Raw genomic sequence first — 19,772 nt, forward strand, 5'->3', positions numbered from 1 at the left:
TGTCAATTTGTACATTTTTAAATTAAGTTTTTGTAACCTTGTTTTAATATAATAATTTAATTGAAAACTTAAATTATTAAATTATATAAAACTAACTAAAAATTGAATAAAGCTACAGAAATTTCAAGAATAATCTTAACCTAAACCAGAAGATGTTGTCACCCATTTGTTTTTCCCTTTTCATAGTCAATGAGATAACCTGTTTTGACAGAGGCTAAACACGGAATCACCATGAATGAAGTCGTATGTTCTTGGGTAGGCAGACATGGCTTCACACCTAAGAGAAGACAAGAGTAGTAAGTAATTAATTTCAACTACTATCATGTGCTAAAAAATATATTAATGACAAGATGAATTGGCTCATATTTTACTACTATAAAATTACTAATTCTGAATCAAGTGTATCTGTAAAACAGGTTCTTGTCTACAATAGAGGACAAATTTTGATGGAATATTTTTAGCAGAAAATAATATAAAATGAAACTAATCCTACATTCCTACTAATTGATTACCACTCATCCCCCCCCCCCCCCCCCAACAGGAACAACATTCATGATCCAAACAGGATCATCAACAAGTGCAGCTGCAAATCCACCCAAGTAAGAGTTCATATCAAGCACATTTCTGTATATTTGTTTGGAATAAATCAATATTTGCTTATTGAACTCTATTAAAAATACTAAATAATGCATGAAAAACCGTGCTTACATTTATGACAAAAAAAAATTAGGATATGAATCGGATTTTTATTTTGGAATCATTATAAATTCACAACTATCCCAACAGAAAAGTGAATTACTGAACAAAATAAAAGAAATAAAAACTTCTAGAAATTCAAAAGTAACATAATTAAATTCAACAAATATAAGCTAAGCTACAAAACAATAATCATTACAATTAAAATTTCTTTATTATAGACACAAAATCAAGCCTAATTACAATTTCTTATTTTTAATAGTTGAAGTTCTTTTTAAAATTTTGTGACATTTGAAAATATTTCTAATTAAGTATCCAAATATAATATTTTTAAAAATTATTAAAATTCTCAAAAAGTATATTCCTTCTTTAAAATATTCTATCCAAAGCAAAAATATCTTACATATGTTCTGTATGTGTAATAGTATGTCACTTTTAGATTGATAATATTGAAATTGAAGATGTTTTGTTTGGCTCAGAATTGAGATACAACAATACAAGATCATGGTTGATTTATAGATCAAGTATAAGCCAACCAACTTGCTTCAAGTCACATAAGCTCCTTTTATTATGAGACTGAAGAGTGAAAAGAGTGTTTGGAACTTAGTAGACTGCTATTCTATATTTCTATGTTTGTTTTTTCTTTAATTGCTATTATTATTGTAAAAGAAAAGAAGTAAAAAAAAAAAAAAAAAAAACACCAATCTCCAATATTGGTAGTTACACTGACAATTGTTGAATGTTTCGTGGAAGGAATGACATGTCTAAAGCTTCTGGAAAGTGAAAGTGAAATTATTAGAAACTGAGTTTTTTAGTAGTTCCCATCTTATTGTTCTGTTTGTTCCACACTATTGTGTTGAATTCTTTTATTTCAAAAATAATATTAATAAATAAATAAAATCCTGAGGAACATTATTGCTCTTATAGTTTTAGAAAAATTATTACTTTAAGATTATTTTTCCTGTCTATATATATGTGTGCATTTTTCGATACTTGAACTTACCTGTTCTTATCATTTATACAAAGAGTAAATTATTTATTACTGTTTTTTAATATTTTCTATGTTTTAATAGTGTGCCACCATTATTTATTGAATTGATGAAAAATTTAATTAACTGCTAGATTGATATAAGCTTCGCATGTGCGACCGTTGTTAATCATAGGTTTTGCATACTTTAGAAAGGAAAAAAAATTGTAAATATGGACTTTGTAATTAGACACAAATACAAGAAGACAGAAAGATCTTTAGTCTTTTTTAGTCATCGATTGATGTAGAAAATTCTTTTTGAGATATTTATTCTATTAAAATATGTTTTGCTTCAAATTGATGCTATTAATAAAATTGAGAATACTATTTTACAATGAGAATACTATTTTTATACATATCTAAATTTGCAAAGGACATATATTCTTGGATAAATAAATTGATGTCTCATGAACACACGAGGAACCCATTGAGTGCACATGGGACTCATGTGATTCAAATTATATATTATGAATCACAATCACAAGATCAATCAAACACAAGTTCTTAGTTCCTAGATTTTATGCAAAGTGCATAGAAATTTCGCCCTAGATTGTTAAATTTATTTTTAAGTAGTTATATAACGTTAGCATTTCAATCACGATAAATATTTCATTATAAAATATAAATCTAACTTGATTATAAAGAAGATGAACATGAGAAAAAAAAAGAAGCAAGAAAACACAAATGAAAAACATTTTTAGTAACACACACGTTATTTTTTGAAAGCATTAAAAAATAAAAAAATTCAAAACTTTCTTTTATGAACTTAGAAGAATAATCAAGAAGATAAGTTAAGACTCCTAATCATTTTTCTAAGATTTTAACTTTTTTTCATTCTCTATATCTCACTTAACCAAAAAAAAAAAAGAAATCACATTTAATGAGAACATTTCTTTTCAAAATTATTGATGCCAAAATTTTAATAGTTTATTTTATTACAATTAAATATTTTTTTCAATGGAGGTAATATCACTTTTTTATCTATACCAAAAAATTTATAAAATTTATTTATAATTCAAAAATAAAATTTTGTAATTAAAAATAATCTAATTGAAACACGTTAATTTCCATGCATTGAAGATTTACCAAATACAACCTCACTTTTTATTGGAGTATAAAAAATTTTTCCTCTTGCAAATACTCTATTATAACACAACTACAAAAATTTTAATTAATTTATTTGCTTATGTGGTTGCCACTTTCTTTCAACCAAAGTGAAAATTAACCTAGCAAAATACATATTGTTAAAGATTGTGTTATGTTCTTTATGATGTCACCGAACAACTTTTTTTGATAGATTAGTGTATTGTATTTTTTTACAATCCAAGTTATTTATAAGTGTTAGAGGTGATACGATAAAAAGATTGGAAATTCAATTAACTAATTTTAGTTTCATAATTTGATTATGTAGGTCAAAGTAAAATTGGCAAATCTGAAGTAGCAAATCTCAAGAAAACACAAACACACGTCTTTACTTCAATGACATTGCTATTATATTTTCTTAAGCATGATTAATTCTATCTATATACTAAACGATTTTACATATTTATCTTAAGTAACAAGTGACGCACAAATATAATAAAGTAGATTAGACACCGGTATAATAAACAAGATTAAACACTCAACCCACACGTATGTGCAATGCAATGGTAGAAACTTGGATACAATTAATTTTATATGAAGTTGATAGCTGAGAGCCGGTAAATAATTTGATAAGTTTGACTAAATTATCATCTACCAACTTTCAGCTATCAACTTCATGTCAACTTCACATGAAGTTAACTGTCCTTAAATTTTCACCATATGCGAGACATCCACTAGTATGCTAAGTAACCAACTATATCAGGATTATAAGAGAGAGAATGTTTAATATCTAACATACTCCGATCTAATAAAAACCCTAAGAAATAACAGGGTAATAAAAACTATAGTAGTTGTTACAATGTTTCTGCAGTGTCCACCATATGGGCATCATAGAGCCAATTGTGTGGCTGTTGCACATTTCCCCACAATTCCTTCATCGTAGTGCAACCACCACCACAACCACAACCACGACCGCCACCACATTTACAATTTAAACCATGGGATGCGCTCAACATTAGTAAGGTTATAAATCTTTGCTTCCATACAATTAAGGGAACAAAAGAATGAAGCAATCCGGAGATTTTTCTTTTTCATCCTAGACAGATCAGAATATCTTGGTTAATTAGATCTGAACTCCATATAACATAAGCAGACTTCAAATTTACAGTATATATGAAGCACCACAAAAAAATTAGCCAAGTTAAACAGAACAAACTCTTATTATTTGGTAATAAGAAGAATAAATACAGTTTCATGCTTACCCTCTAGTAGTTGTTCGGAAGGAGAGAATCCGAAGAAATCCCCAATTTACGAATCACCATCAGTTAATAGCAACTGTTGTAACTATTATCTACCACTCGATACGATCACATCAGCAATTCGTCCTGAATCCTGATACAGTTTTGTGAATATAACTAATTGCTATTGACACTTCAGGCTGGCTGGTAACCTCAAATATGGTCATACCATTAACAGCCGTCAAGAATAGATGAATTTTAATTCATGTTCTTTTCATCGTATTTGAACCCAATTTTGCATCCTCTTGGATTGTACTTTTGGTTCAATTGTACCAAGAGTTCGTTTCTCGACAGCAACCTGTAGGTCAATATCCATGGATATATCAAAGGGATGTTATAGCTCAGCTTCTTTTCTGCAAGAAATTACTCCAGGAACATCATTGAACCCATTCGGATGGATTTCGCAGTGTTCCGGAGTTGCTGTTTCCAATGAGACATCTAAGAGTGGGGGATCAACATCCATTGCATATTCTTTAGAGTCTTTATCTAAATTGCGTTCTTTATCCTTAGCATCGCTAGAAGCACCATCCTCAGAAGCTAAAACCTCATTCACTTCAGTAGCAAAAGCTTTATCTGGGAACTCATTACTTGAAAAATTCTCATCGGTAGACAACAATCTAGGAGGGGAAATATAAATTGATGATAGATCAACGTCCATGTCAGCAGATAGACTGTCTTCTCTAACCCTCTCAGATGGGATGCCATTTTCATTCCTGTGACAATCTACAACTTGATCAGCAATTTTGAGTCCATCATCAGAGTCATCACCATCAAGAGATATATCATCATTGATTATAAACTGTTTATTATCTAACTTCGGATCTTGATTACATGAGACTACTTTTGATGTCTCTAAGCAGATATCAACAACTACTCTTTTCTCATTAGGATCCATAACAGTTGCAACACTTTCTTTATCAAGCAGGGTATTTAACTGTTGCTGAACAGAAACTGCCAAGGAGACAGCATGATCGCGAATTAAAGAGTCATAGGGTGGGCAATGCAAAATGTTCTTTAGAGCCTGCTGATACTGAAAAAAGCCAACAGAAGGTGGAAGGGACCTTCTCTTTTGATAGATGCTAATAACTTTCAGGACATGCTCGCAGAGGTTCCCACCTTGTGCCCAACTACAATTACATATGCTAAACATTGAACCGGGATTGTGAACAACATAAGCTTTTTCTGGATTATCCTGATCAGTAACCATGGCACACCCATCTTCCAATAGGACATCAGTATCTGGAATTTTCAGCGCCTTGCGCCATGATGTCAAACCACTTATCCATTCATTTTTCCAATAGCGAGCAAAATCATCTTTTCCAGAGTACTCATCAAGCCAGAAATAAGAATGGACTTTCGTACCCAACTTGTCAACCAACCAATCAGCTCGCTGAAAAACACTGTTGTCCTTCTCATTGAACAGTCTGATCTTCAGTTGGTTGTGATAAAATTCCACTGCTGCACAAGTTTCCTGGCTAGCAAGAGGCAAAGTTTTAAGTGCATTGATCCAAGCTCCTACATCAACGGGACAAAATTTCAACAGCATCAACCTCGTATATATAAATGCCCATAAAAAAGCAAACGCAAATAGGTATCAAGTCCATCATAATTAGATGTTTTTCCCATTCGATAAAACAACATAGCCTTCCAAGACTATTATATTCGGTGATTGTAAGTCATCATGACAATATATTGGCTTATTATGTTGGCAAATCTTCACCAGAATAATAATGAATGCTATTATTTAGGAGGGGGAAGAAATTAACATCTTGATTGAAGATACACTCTCCCAATCTATGCACCGTTCTAAAGAACATTTGTAACCAAGACACATAACATAATTTAATTATTTATTTATTCAATAAACTATTATATGTATTGAGAAAAAAGTATCAAGAGTTAATACTTTCCTTTTTTGTTTTCATAGAAAGAAAATTAGTATATTACTAAATTACAAACAGAACAACTTTTATTTACAAATTACAAATTAAAAGAAAACATCTGATAAATATGTGGAGTTATCTTTTTATAACATTTTACAGGATAAAAAGGAAAAATTACAAATAGGAGAAACAGATATCCCTTTTATAAGAAAAGGAACATGAGAAAAGAGTATCAAAACCACGTGTAACAAAAACTAAAAATTAGCAGAAACACACTGCCACAAAGGTCTGGCTTCTTTTCTTTTCTCAAAACCCACAAAGTTGTCAATGGGAACCGACCTAATGTTGTTGAACACACCATACCCTTAGCAAAAGTACCAAACAATGTCTTTAAAAAATTCATGAAAAATTTTGGACAGTGTCAAGCATTTGCCTTATGTATGCAAACTATGTTTGAAATAGATGCTGATCTTTACTAGTCTGCAGCCATAGGGGTAATAAAAATGAAGCACAATGATAACTGGTGGTGAGCATAATATTATTTCTCAATTTCATAAAAAATACAAGCATTCCATGATATAGGTAGATACTACTAACCCATTCTAGGATACCAAGTAGCCTTGAAATAGTCCATAAAATTGGATTCATCAATAAAGTCTTCAATGAAATCTTCAAAGAGTGACATGGTCCCTTGAAGGCGGCTAATATTATCCACAATCAGCTCAAGTTGTTTGGATATCTTTATTTGCATGTCAATCTCCAAACTCCTCACTATGTTTTTATGCCATAGATGACGAACCCTCCAGAAACTTATCAATACTGAGCACTGAAAAACATCTCTGGCAAATACACAGAATATAATAATTATTATTTGAGAATATAGTTTCGTAGTTTGGATTCACAATGCAAAATAGATTTCTATATCAAACATTTGAATGAGCCATCATGCTCAAATATTAAAACCCTGTAAGGACCAGTCCATATCTTATGACATGGATAAAGGACTCCTAATATACAAATCAAATTCAATTTTTTTAAAAAAAATAATCATCCTCAAGTAAAAATAATAGTATTATTCTTGGATTCTTGGGTTTCAAAGGAAAGAGACACAAGAAGATGTCAATAGAAAACGTGAACCAAGAAGCATCAATATAAAAAATATTCAGTACATTCTGTAAAAACATTTCAAACATTATTACTTCAAATAATTCATATCTACATAAAGGCAATTATAAATGAAGCCATCCTACTTTTGACAATAGAAATTTAAAATCTTGAAATTGTAGTAGAAATGGACAATATTCTTTATAAATCTTACATATTTTACAATATTAGCTTCATTGATAAATTGCACTAACCTGATTGCCAGGATATCATAAAGCGGATCATCTACTATAAAGCCCGCCAATCTCCAGTTAGGATCTTTTGTTTGAACTCGATTGTAAAGAGCCCTCATCCATCGATGTGCATCTAAGCTCGAAAACCTTGGAGCTATTATCCAAGCCACTGGAATGGCCTTCTTGTCACAGTTAAACACAAGAAGACTGTGAATGGGGTACTGGACAAAATAATCAATGTGTTTGCTATTAGCTTTTTGTTGAAACAAACAAATATGTTCCACGGTTACTTAAAATCTATGATGCACGAACATGTACACAAATACGGGACACAACACAACAAACCTTGTAAACAAGGACACACACACACACACACACACACACAGAGATTATAATAGTATCTTGATATTTTATTGATATTAAAATACAAACTAACTTTTTAAAATTTTTTTTATGCCCATTTTAAATATATAAGTCATTTTAGATAACCTTTTGCATTAATAATTAATAATATCTGGTATTACTAAACTCATTTCAAACATAGTCAAGAATAAGGTTGGACACGCTAACACGTAATCATATTTGACTGTGTTCAAGTGTGTTCAAAGAAGTAGCTTTTAATTCTTATTAAGACACGATTGGACACGCGTGCTAGACGAATGTTAAACAAGTATCATGTCTGAAATGCGTCCGACATGTGTAAATACTGCAATTCAACAAAGTGTCAGTGCTCCGTAATTTAAAATCAAGGAAAAGGAAAGAAAAAGACCTTTAATTTGTTTGTACCAAATCTTGAATCTGATGCAAGCAAAGCTCGATTCCCAAATCTAATCATTTGCTGCAATTGCCACTCAGTTTGAATCCCCAGAGTAAATGGATTTGAATCAGAAAAATCTTCATAGAAGAAAACGTGACTTTGGTGGCTTTCAACCCACATCTTGATGCTAACAGCATCATCATCATCTAGTTCATATGTAGATCGACGGATCGCCCTCTCTTGTCGTCGAACATATCGGTGGGTCAAAAGGTCATCACGGTTACTAGGACCTCCCTGTCTCTCAACCGATTCATTGTGCCTCTGCATAATAGTCTCCACAGAGACCCCAACATATAGGAGAGATAAAACACGAAGTCGAAGATCTTCCGATATATATGGAGCATACATTGCACGTGTTCCAGCAGCCTTTTTGTCCTGTGGACCATGGCATGGCAAACCCTTTTTATCCATATGTTTATCATCATTATATATGATCAAGGCAACTGAAGGTTCGGCTATGAGGCGTTTCACAATAAAGTGACAGGTGCAACCTCTCTTAGTATTTGGCCGACCAGCATTTTTCTTCTTTGGAACATATGTAGTCCGACTTGGCCGTACAACACCACCTTTTCTGTGGTCATCGGGACCAAAGGAACACCAATACCTGCATTGACATAGTATAAAAATCCACATTGCAGTGAAATACAGGAAGCAATAGCAACAAATAGTGGACACTAAATGAAGTGTTTACAACTTACAGTATATACTCTAGTATACCATCAACCTTCGGCTTGAGAGGCATTGATGGACGACGTCGACGCCTTGCTTCAACATGAAATCTTGTTGGACATTCTTTATTATTTGATTCACCTCTCACAAAATCATCAACTCTGGCAAATGGAATTAGGGCAACTCTATCTAGTTTATCATGCCAACCTTCCACTTTCGACCATACTAGGTCAGCAGAAGAGATCTCCAATGTGGGAGGATTTTGGACGGGAAGCGACAGAATTGCATCCCATCTGGCCATTAATAACAAACACGAACAAATTTGCTTCTACAAATGTAGATGAGACTGGGAAGACACAACCAAGTGACTTCACATTTTTGTCCAATCTGCAAAGAATTAGAAGCACAGTTAAAGGCATTATCATAATGTAAGTGTATATCAGCAACAATCACCGGTGGGGTACAACCTACAAGTATGCGTGTGTTTCTATAAAAATTTGACAAACTTTATATAATAAAATAGAAAACACATTAATTTCAGCATTAAACAAGTCTAAATAGTTTAATAATAATAGTAGCAATCAGCAGCCACATGCTCGTTCAAATAATAAAATTTCAGCAGAGCATAACAATCAGTCAGCATGAGAGAAAATAACAGGCCAAAACAATAGCAAAAAGAAATGCAGAAAATGAGATAACAATAAGCAGAAAATCAGAATTTCAATGCTCAGTTTCTCAAAGACTATCTCTTAGCTGGGCAATGGGCAGCAGAAGGAACATTGATAAAATATTCAAATTTAATTTAAAATCATTATTACAAATTTATAAAAATATTTTTTTTAAATTCTCTATCTACAAACACATCATAAACCATGCTTCAATGAGCCATCCCTCCAACTATGTGGTCAGCTTGTTCTTGATGATGCCTTGAGCATCTAGTTATTGTGCTTTTCTATTGTTTTCTCTTTTTGTGTTATTTATTTTCTCTCCTCTTATTAAAAAAGAAAAAAAAAACGTTTCACATTTTATAAAACAACTAAAAATTATACAGGGCACATGATGTTATCCTAAGGAACCAAATGAGTTGATATAATACAACAGAAATGCCTTATGCTTAAGAAAAGTTTGAGGTTAATCTTCACTAACGCAAGTCATATCATTGTTGTAGGCATTGCTTAAGTTGTTGTCATGATGGTTAGCACCACCTTGGTGACCCTTGTGAACTGTGATGCTCTACTTATATAGAGGGGAAATAACTAAAGTACCTCTGGCACTTGCACACTTAAGCCAGCCCCAACAAGAACAATCAATAAACCAGACTTCATAGGTAGCAAACAGCAAATTGCACATCTTACACCACACCACCACCATCACCAAAAAGTCTCACTAAAAAAACATAATAACAAAAGAAAAACATACTGACAAGCGCATTATCCATCACAATTTCTCCCTTTTTTTTTTTGGAATAAAAGTATGGAATTTTGAGGGGTCGAAAATAGAAATAATGCATATATGAATACCTAGCCCATGAACAAGAAACACAACTTATCAAAGCAACAACACAACACACCATCAATATCCATTCCATTAGGGAAATTCTAAAGCCAAAGTTCTATCTTCCAGAAAATGACACAAAACACCATACAAAGTACAATCGTTTGAAATAAATACATTCAATTTACAGAGGAAGAGGAAAAAAGTAACAAATATTTGGATAAAATAAAACAAGAGATAAATTTAAGTTCCAGAAAGAGAAAAGGCCAACTAATAGAACATGAAGAACGAGAACGCATACCTAAGTTTCTAAAAGGAAGCGGTGTTCGTTGCGGTACCGGCAGCAGAGTTTGCAGGCGGCGGCGAAATCTGGTAGTGGATAGAACAGCGGCGGTGGTGGGAGAGAAAGTAGAGAGGTAGCGAGAGAGAGTGGGTGAGTAGAGAGCAGGAGAACAGACGGCGACGAGCTGAAAGGTTGCAGCTCCGGTGGAGAGAGATTACATAGCAATAGCGACGACGGAGAGAGAATACATAGCAGAAGCCGCAGTGAAGAGAAAGAAGTGACCGCCGTTCGAAAGTTTGAAGAAGAAGAAGAAGAAGAAGAGGAATTCGGCAGTTAGGGAAGTAGCTGCCCTGTTTTAGTGTTTACTCCTACTCAGATACTCACATATTCACATGGCCACTTTCATAATATTATTAAATAATAATAATTTTTAAAATATTTTTGAAACTTCAAAAAGTTATAATAAATAACTATAATAGATGGATTTAGATTCTCTAAATTTTGAATTTCATGTTAGAAGGTAAGATGTAATTTTCTACTATTTATTTCATAGGTGGAACTAAGAGAAAATATAAGAGAGAAACCATTCAAGAGTAAAAGATCACACTTTACTCTCTAAAATAAAAATTCAAAATTTAAAAGATAGAAATTCATAATAGATACAAAGGTAAAGTACTAATTTGGTCCCCTACGTTTGGGGTGAATTCTGTTTTAGTCCCCAACGTTTAAAGTGTTCTATTTAAATCCAAAATAGTTTTGATTTGCATCAATCAGGTCCTACCGTTAAATGGGTGTGAAATAATTAATGCCGTGTCCGACGTGGCAAGGGAGAAGGGACACGGATTAATAGACGTGTAATTGTTCCTGTCTTTGGACAGAACCCATGCTTACCCTAACTCTTCTTCTTCTTCTTCTTCTTGTGAAGCACGAATGGTAAAGAAAACCAACAAACCCTACTGATCATCACTCAAGAGTTGCGATTCGCAACTAGAGAGGTGACATTGTCCTTCAGTAACGTTAAAGGTCCACATAAGCAGTTAGTTTGAAACCCTTCCTTTCCGGAAGAAGATCGTATCAGGTATCCCTCTATCAAATCTCCTTAACCCATTTGGTTTTCATCTTAATGCATGTTGATATCTGATTGTTTTGATTTATATTTTCATATTCGTTTCTTGTTTTGTTTTGGAAGTTTTTATTTTGCCCTAGTGATTGCATTTATGCATTTCTGTTGTTATTGATCAATCTGCGAATTTTATGAAGTCTATTATATTTGTCTAACAAATTGTTCGAAGAATGAGTTATTTTAGCATCAAGATACACTATGGGGGGAAGTTTGGGTTTGATGGTGAACCTTTACACTATGTGGGGGGTGAGACTTCAATAGTGGACTACTGTGATGAAGATAGGTGAAGTAGGTTCAAGGCCATAGAGATAGTGGTTGAACAGGGATATGTGGCAGAGAACATCGCTGCAATGTGGTATAAGTCTCCGAAAGATAAAACAGATGTAGGACTGAGGATGCTTTACACAGACAAGGATGCAATGGACATGGCTAGAATTAGAATGAGGGACAACATGGTGGAGCTTTTTGTTGTTCACAAAGAGGGTGCTACTGCTAGGAAAGGCTGCACCATTGAAGAAGTTGAAGACATAGATGGTGGTGAGGCTGCTGCACCCACTGCAGGGACTATTGAACTTGGTCCAATTGTACTGCACAAAGCCCAATCATCTGCTCAGGCCAAAGTGGGTAAGAAGCCCAAGTTGGTGACAGAAGCCCAAAATGATATGTTGGAGGATGATGATGAAGAGAGGTCAGGGAGGTCAGATTTTTCTGGTGATGATGAATCTGAGGATGATGACTACCAGCCAGAAAATGATTATGAGGGAGACAGTGATGAACAGTAGAGTGAAAACGGCTTTGGAGATAGTGATCTGGAGGTTGCATTTGATGACAGCGATGATGATTGGAATGGTGATGGAGGATTGTATGATGTTGATATCACAACTACGAAAGATTCGTAAAAGATGAAACAGAGTGTTCCAACTGATAAAGTACAAGGAGAATTTAGTGGCAGTGTTAATAAGGGAAAGGAGCAAGTGGTGGCTGCTGGACTAGGGATGAAGATGTTGGGTATGAGAGTGATGAGTTGTGGGATGTCCCTGTAAGTGATGATGAATGGGATCCCTTGTTGAGGAAGTACCCATTGTACAAGAGTTTGAAGAATATGAAGGAGTATAAATGGGAGGTTGGGACAATGTACGTAGATAGAAATGTTTTTAAGGAATGTGTAACTAGCTATGCTGTGCACAGTGGCAGAGGAATATGATTCTCAAAGTGTGATAGCCATAGGTGCAAAGCTGTTTGAAAAGAAGGTTGCAAGTGGTTTGCTTACTGCCATAAGATGAAGAGAGAGGATACATGGCAATGACCAGCTGCTACAAAAAACACACATACAGTAAGGCAACCAAGATTGGTATCATGAGTTCTCAGTGGCCGAGTAAGGCTTTTATGAAGAAGATCTGTGAGAACCCTAAAATCAAGTTGAGAACTTTGATAAGAAAGGCTCATAGCAAGTGGAATGTTGATCTCACAAAGACCAAAGCTGCCAGAGTGAAGCAGCAAGCCTTGGATGAGATTAATGGTACTTATGGAGAGCAATATAGGAGGATTTATGACTATGCTGCTGAGTTACTGAGGTCAAATCCGGGTTCCACTGTTCAGATACAAGTGGAAAGACCTCCTGAGTTTCAATTAGAGACACCAATCCCTGGTAAGGACATGAGACCACGATTTGAGAGGATTTATATCTAGTTGGATGCTTGCTTCATCAAGACTCCATATGGGGGTCCCAACGATCAAATTTTGGTAATTGCCTATGCTGTTGTTAAAGTAGAGACAAAAGACGCGTGGAGATGGTTTTTGTTGAATCTGTGTGATGATTTGGGAGTTGATAAAATCAGATGATGTACTTTCATGAGCGACCAACAAAAGGTAACCCTCAATCTAACCAGTACTCACCTGAACTTGTGTAATTGATTCTGTCTTTAATTCATGTTGTGCTCTTATTGACTTGTGCTATTTTTAAATTCTACTTCCAAAGGATTGATCCCTACCTTTGATGAGTTGCTGCCTGGCGTAGATCGCAGGTTTTGTGTCAGGCACTTATATAGCAATTTCAGAAAAAGGTTCCCAGGTGTTCAACTAAAAATGATAATGTGGAAGGCTGCAAAGGCAACATATGTCCAGGAGTAGGAGAGAAGAATGAAGGAGATTCAACTGGTTGATTAAAGAGCTTATAATCATCTCATGGAGATCCCTGCCAAGTATTGGAGCAAGTCCAGGTTTAATTATTTTTCTAGAGTTGATACACTTGTAAACAACATGTATGAGTGTTTTAACTCTGTTATTGTAGAGCTTAGAGAGAAACCCATAGTATCTATGTTAGAAGATATTATATGAATAGGTGGGCTGACAACAAACAAAGTATAGTTACATATGCTGGAGAAATTTTGCCAAAAATAAACAAAAAAAAATTGAAAGAGAGTTGGATAAAGGTGGGGAGTGGTTAGCCATATATGCGGGTAGGGACAAGTATAGGTGTCTAGCAGTCAGGGTAATAGAGACAAATTTGTTGTGGACTTAAAGTTACATGAGTGCTCCTGTAGAAAGTTTCAACTAACAGGTTACCCTTGTGAACATGCCATGAGTTGCATTAGGAAAATATGTTTAGATGTTAAGAACTATGTGAACAAGTGCTATAGGAAAGAGACCTACGTGGACTGCTATCAACATGTAATCTACCCAATGAATGGACCAAATCTCTAGGCTCAGACTGAGAATGATGATGTGCTGCCACCAGTGTTTAGGAAACCAATAGGGCACCCAAAACTAAGCAGAAACAAGACTGGTGATGAGCCACGCAACAATGGACACTGGCTAAATTATCCAGGGCTGGACAACAACAAAAATGCTCCTATTATTTTGTACTTGGTCACAAAAAAAAAAAACCTGCCCTAGAAAACGTAAGGTGGAGGCCTCAGCAAAAAAGGTAAAGTTGTTGTTGTCAATTTGAACACAATTCCTTATATGTGATTGTTGTTACTGTCTGATGAACCCAATTTGTTGAATCCAATCCCCTGATGTCACTGTTTGTTGTTACTGTTTATAGCATAATGCAGCTCCATAAGCCAAGAAAAGTGCTGACACAACTAGGACTCCAAACCCCAGCAAGAACCCAGCCAAGACAACAACAAAACCAGCAACAAAACTTCAGCCAAAGAGGAAGAGCAATACACAAGTTGGAGGGACCCAAGAGTCATAAACATCCTCTAATAAGAGAGTTAGATGCAGTAGCAGCGCCAGTCAACCCCATCCATCGACAATAACAGTCACTAGCCCATCAAGGAGGACCCTGAAGTTCATGGCAAAAATACCACCTAGGGCCTGGAAAGCATTGGGATGAATTTATAGTAGATTTTAGTGTTTACCTTCTGTTTTGTAATGAAAGTGACAATGACCAAGGGCTGATGTCTATGTGATACTTTAGATAGCCTACTTTAAGACTACTAGTTTCATGTTGATCTCTTTTGTGTTGTTATCTTTTCATGGTTATATTTAAGGCTTGTTTGGATACTATAATGCTTAAGAGAAGCTTCTTTAAGACTTCTCCATTATCTAATGATTTAAATGAATTTTCAGCAGCATAGTTATGTGAATTGGCAAATTAAGCCTTCTATTTATTGATAGATCAAACTGAATTAAATTTTTACAGGGCCAAATAATATATATCAAAATACAGGAACTCATAGCTTTTCATTTCACTCAAAAACTTGATCATGCTTACAGCAAATGCCTTTACACATACAACTTCCAAAAGTTCAACTAACACATCACTGTTATCACCCTAACTGTCTGTCAATTTTTTCAATACCCTAAACACTTAACATTCCCTCCAAACTAGCGACAACAACGGCAAAGCAAACAAACATAACTGCTAACCCCCTAAACCTCAATTAAGTCGAACATATAGCAGCAGCCCAGTCGTTGTCCATCCAAGAATTCCAACAGCAAGTGCCGATGCAAATTTTCTTTCGGCTTTCTGCAGTTCTTGTTACAACACACTTACTTTGTTCTTCAGTATTTGAATTTGTGGATCTTGCCTTTTAGGCTCTACCCAAGAAAAATAATCGCATCCTTCTCCTATCTGTTCTCAACCAAACTAAAACGAAGACACCACACAGTTCAGATCCTCCAAACACTAACACCCAACGCTATTTTGAAACAAGAGACAGAAAGAAGGAGACTCACTAGATACTTAACGCATCCCCAGAATATTCTTTCTGGTTCTCCGCTGTAGATGATGTCCGTAACACTGGTCTCTCTCCACAGAAGCACGTCCTCCTTCTCCCATGACTCTTGGTGCTGCTACGCGAACCTTGGGAAGATGACTGAGGATCCATTCTCAACAGACGAAGAACATCAATTTTGGAAATTAGGGTTTATTTATTGGACCTTATTTTCTTTTTCTTTTTTTTGTGCTTCCAACGGTTAACTGTAGCCACTATACCCAATTTGCCACGTCGGACACGACGTTAAGTATTTCACACCCACTTAACAGTAGGACCTGATTGATGCAAATCAAAACTATTTTGGATTTAAATATAACACTTTAAACGTTGGAGAGTAAAACAGAATTCATCCCAAACGTAGGGAACCAAATTAGTACTTTACCCTATATACAAAACACAGTAATAATAAAGTTAGATATTTTTTAATATATAAAATTATATTCAATTTTTTATTTTAATAAAATAGGTATTAATTTAAAAAATATTTTAAAAAATATTATTAATTTTCAAAAGGTACAATATAATTTTATTTCACTTCATCGAGAATTGAATTCAGTAAACCAAAGAATTAAAGGATAGAACATATGATGAGGAAAAAGATTATGCACTATAGTTATACCCAAAAGCATAAATTATGTGTTCAAAAAATTTTATTAAACCAAATTTTACTTTTTGAATTAGATCGAGTTAAAATGACTCAAACGTAATTAGATGAAAATATTTAATTTTATGAAATAGAACACAACTTCATTTATTGTTGTTGCTACTTTCTTTCAACTAAAATGCATATTGACCTAGTAAATACATATGGTTGAAGATTATGTGTTATGTTCTTTATTTTTTTTAATAGATTCGTATAGTGTACTTTTTAAATTCAAGTTATTTATAAATATTTTGGTAAAATTGTTAAATTGATCTGCTCAACTTATTTTGGTTCAATTTATTTTAAGTTGACGAATTAAACGGGTTAGTTCATTTAAATTTAATTTATTTATTGACCATAATTTTTGCAGTTTGAATTATTTATAGTTTAGTATGATTAGTTAAATGAATTGACCTGTTTATTTTATTTTTCTAAAATTTTTTTTAACAAAAATATCAATTTAAGATAAAAATAATCTTAAACAAATATTTTTTAAATTGATAAATCAGATTTTTGCAAAAAAAAAATATTGGCAAAAAATATTACTATTTTTTGAAACATATATAAAAAAATAAACCATCTATTTAACCTGTGAATTAACTCGTTTAACTCATTATTTCTTTTTTAATTAATTAGAATTAATCCGTTTAGTTCAAAATTAAAATGAACTTAATTTTAAAAACAAAATTCGTCCATTTAAACAGATAAACAGATTTGTCCAATAAATTTATTCTATTTTAACAATCCTAGTCACAGCTGATATGATAAAAAAATTAAAAATTTAATAACTTAATTTTAGTTTCACAATTTGGTAATGTAGGTCAAAATAAAATTGGCAAATTTAAAATTGCAAATCTCAAGAAAACATAGACACGTCTTTTCTTCAATGACATTGCTCTTATATTTTCTTAAGCAAGGATTATTAATTCTATCCACTAGACGATTTTACATATTTATCCTATGTAATAAGTGAAGCACAAATATAATCAAGTAGAATAAACACCAATACAATAAATAATATTTAGGTTTTATTAGATAAACAACGAAAATTATGAAGAGCTTTAATAATGAAATGTACTCTAAATTCATAAAAAGATAAAAAAAATAGTCCATCACAAATTATCCTCTCAAAAATTATACTTTTATTTTTTATATTTTAATCGTCCACCTTCTAACTCTTTTATTGCTACATACTCCTTCCCAAACTTTTGTTGTGCTATGAGTCCCTCCCTCACCAACTAGTCTCGGTAACTCGAACTTCCTCTCCATCAAGAAAGTCGATTTTTAGAATAAAAATAACCATCTACATACCTAATAAAATAAACATCCAACTAAGCATGACAACGAATATCCACGGGGGCGAGGACATCCCCTGCCTCCATCCCCATATTCAGTCCCCGTTCCCGTAACTAGTAAAGGAGACCCCGTATTCGCTGAACACTAGGGACTCCACGGATATTCACAAATTTTTAAAAAATTAAAAAACTGGAAAAAAAATTAAAAAAAATGAAAAACCATATCAAACATTATATTCATAGTCCCCAAAGACATTAACAACAACAAATATTTAATATCAAATATATCCATAAAACTATCAAAGTACTAAACATATCTAAAAACAACAAAGCATAATTTATTACATTGTAGAATTCTCAAGCCTTTCTTCACCATGTAATGGTAGTGATGGTAAATTTCGATTTGTTTGAATCTTATATCAAAAAGAAGAATACAATTAAAGGTTAAAATTAAGAATAAGTCAATAATATGAAAAATAAGTCAATAATATGAAAAAAATAAATCGATGGAGTGCTTTTTTCAAGAGTATTACTCAATGCATCAAAGAAAAACATTTTATAAAATTACAGAACAATAAAACTATAATCACATACACACAAATATCCACAATAAATCACATAAATCAAATTATAGAGAACAATTCATAGAAAATCACAAAAATTAAATCACAGACATCACAAAAACTACACATAAATCACAGATAAATATAAATTAACAAATATAAATTATAATTATAATTTTAATTAATCTAACTCACAGAAATTATAACATTGCTACTGTAATTAACAAAGAATCAGAATAAACAATTATAACATAAACACATAAATAATAGAATCCACAGAGATTGAATCACAAATGCCCTAAAAATCAGAAGCAGCATAAAAAATATAAATTATAATTAACCTAACTCTAGACATTATAATAAATTAATCAAAGTAAATAATGAAAATTTCCGAATTCACATTTTACAGAATTGACTTACCCGACAAAAAAAGGAGCAGACCAATGAAGACTGGCAATTTATCTGCGAAGACCGGCGAAGACGTGACAAAACGACAAAAATGCAACGACCGACGATGACACGAGCACTGCAAGATGGCAAGGTGAGTGTGACGGTGAGCTCGAGAGGTACGGTGAGAGACTAAGGGGATGGGAGATGGCACTGAAGGACCGAGGGGGTAGGAGGTGACAATCGGCGATGATGGCCGTGCATGCTTCATTCATGAGTCAGGAGAGGAGAGGCTGAGGGTTTGAGGAGAGGAGAGGAGAGGCTGAACTCTGAAGTTTTTGAATTTTGTCACTGATGGCTAGGGTTAACTCAATCTCATTGTCATGTATGTTATATATATAATGGGAGAATTTTAGTATTTTCATATATCTCTTTATAAAAGCACTTGTATTTAAACTATATATGAAAAAATAGAATTGAAAATTGTGCATCCAAAATATTATAAAAATTTATTTTTTCTTAAAAAAAGAGAAAAAACTAGTGAAAGAGACTAATTTGATGTACAACATTTAATTTTAGAGACTAAAATGAGTCACTTAATAAAAAATGAGGAATTAATTTGGTGCATATATAATAATGACATAATAGATGACATGTGGATGAATACTGTTGTGACACGTGGCCAAATAGCATTATGACACATGGCACAACTATCCACATCAGCATGTCACGTGTCACCAGTCAACACATCATCATACCATTACACATGGTTAAACTATAGAGTGACACGTGTCACTAAGAATTTACGTCATCAAATCATGTCATCACGTCGTTAATGAAAAATAGATCAGAGATTAACATAGTACACTTTTATCAATTTTAAAAACGTAATTATTACAATTAAAATTTAAAAAATGATTTTAGTGTACCACACCAATCCCAAAGATC

At 33.3% G+C, this 19,772-nt stretch overlaps 1 protein-coding gene across 3 annotated transcripts; it reads right to left on the reverse strand.

The window, feature by feature from the left end:
• Window positions 1–3,355: 3,355 nt before the first annotated feature.
• LOC112721349 (uncharacterized) lies at window positions 3,356–19,180 on the reverse strand. Of its 3 annotated transcripts, none has more exons than XR_003812834.2 (7): window positions 18,858–19,180; window positions 8,840–9,197; window positions 8,094–8,745; window positions 7,346–7,545; window positions 6,585–6,826; window positions 4,069–5,619; window positions 3,356–3,902 (listed from the first exon to the last, which is right to left on the reverse strand). XR_003812834.2 is itself a non-coding variant. In XM_029291294.2 (6 exons), the coding sequence occupies exons 2-6, from the start codon at window positions 9,109–9,111 to the stop codon at window positions 4,439–4,441; spliced, it is 2,547 nt and encodes an 848-aa protein (XP_029147127.1). In that variant the 5' UTR covers window positions 9,112–9,197; window positions 10,606–11,024; the 3' UTR covers window positions 3,930–4,438. The 3 variants fall into 3 exon arrangements, 1 of the variants encoding a protein (XP_029147127.1); XR_003812833.2 differs by lacking the exon at window positions 18,858–19,180 and adding an exon at window positions 10,606–11,024; XM_029291294.2 differs by lacking the exons at window positions 3,356–3,902; window positions 18,858–19,180 and adding an exon at window positions 10,606–11,024 and having other exon boundaries at window positions 3,930–5,619.
• Between the last annotated feature and the right edge of the window lie 592 nt (window positions 19,181–19,772).

Source organism: Arachis hypogaea, chromosome 2, assembly GCF_003086295.3.
Source record: "Arachis hypogaea cultivar Tifrunner chromosome 2, arahy.Tifrunner.gnm2.J5K5, whole genome shotgun sequence".
Classification (NCBI taxonomy): Eukaryota; Viridiplantae; Streptophyta; class Magnoliopsida; order Fabales; family Fabaceae; genus Arachis; species Arachis hypogaea.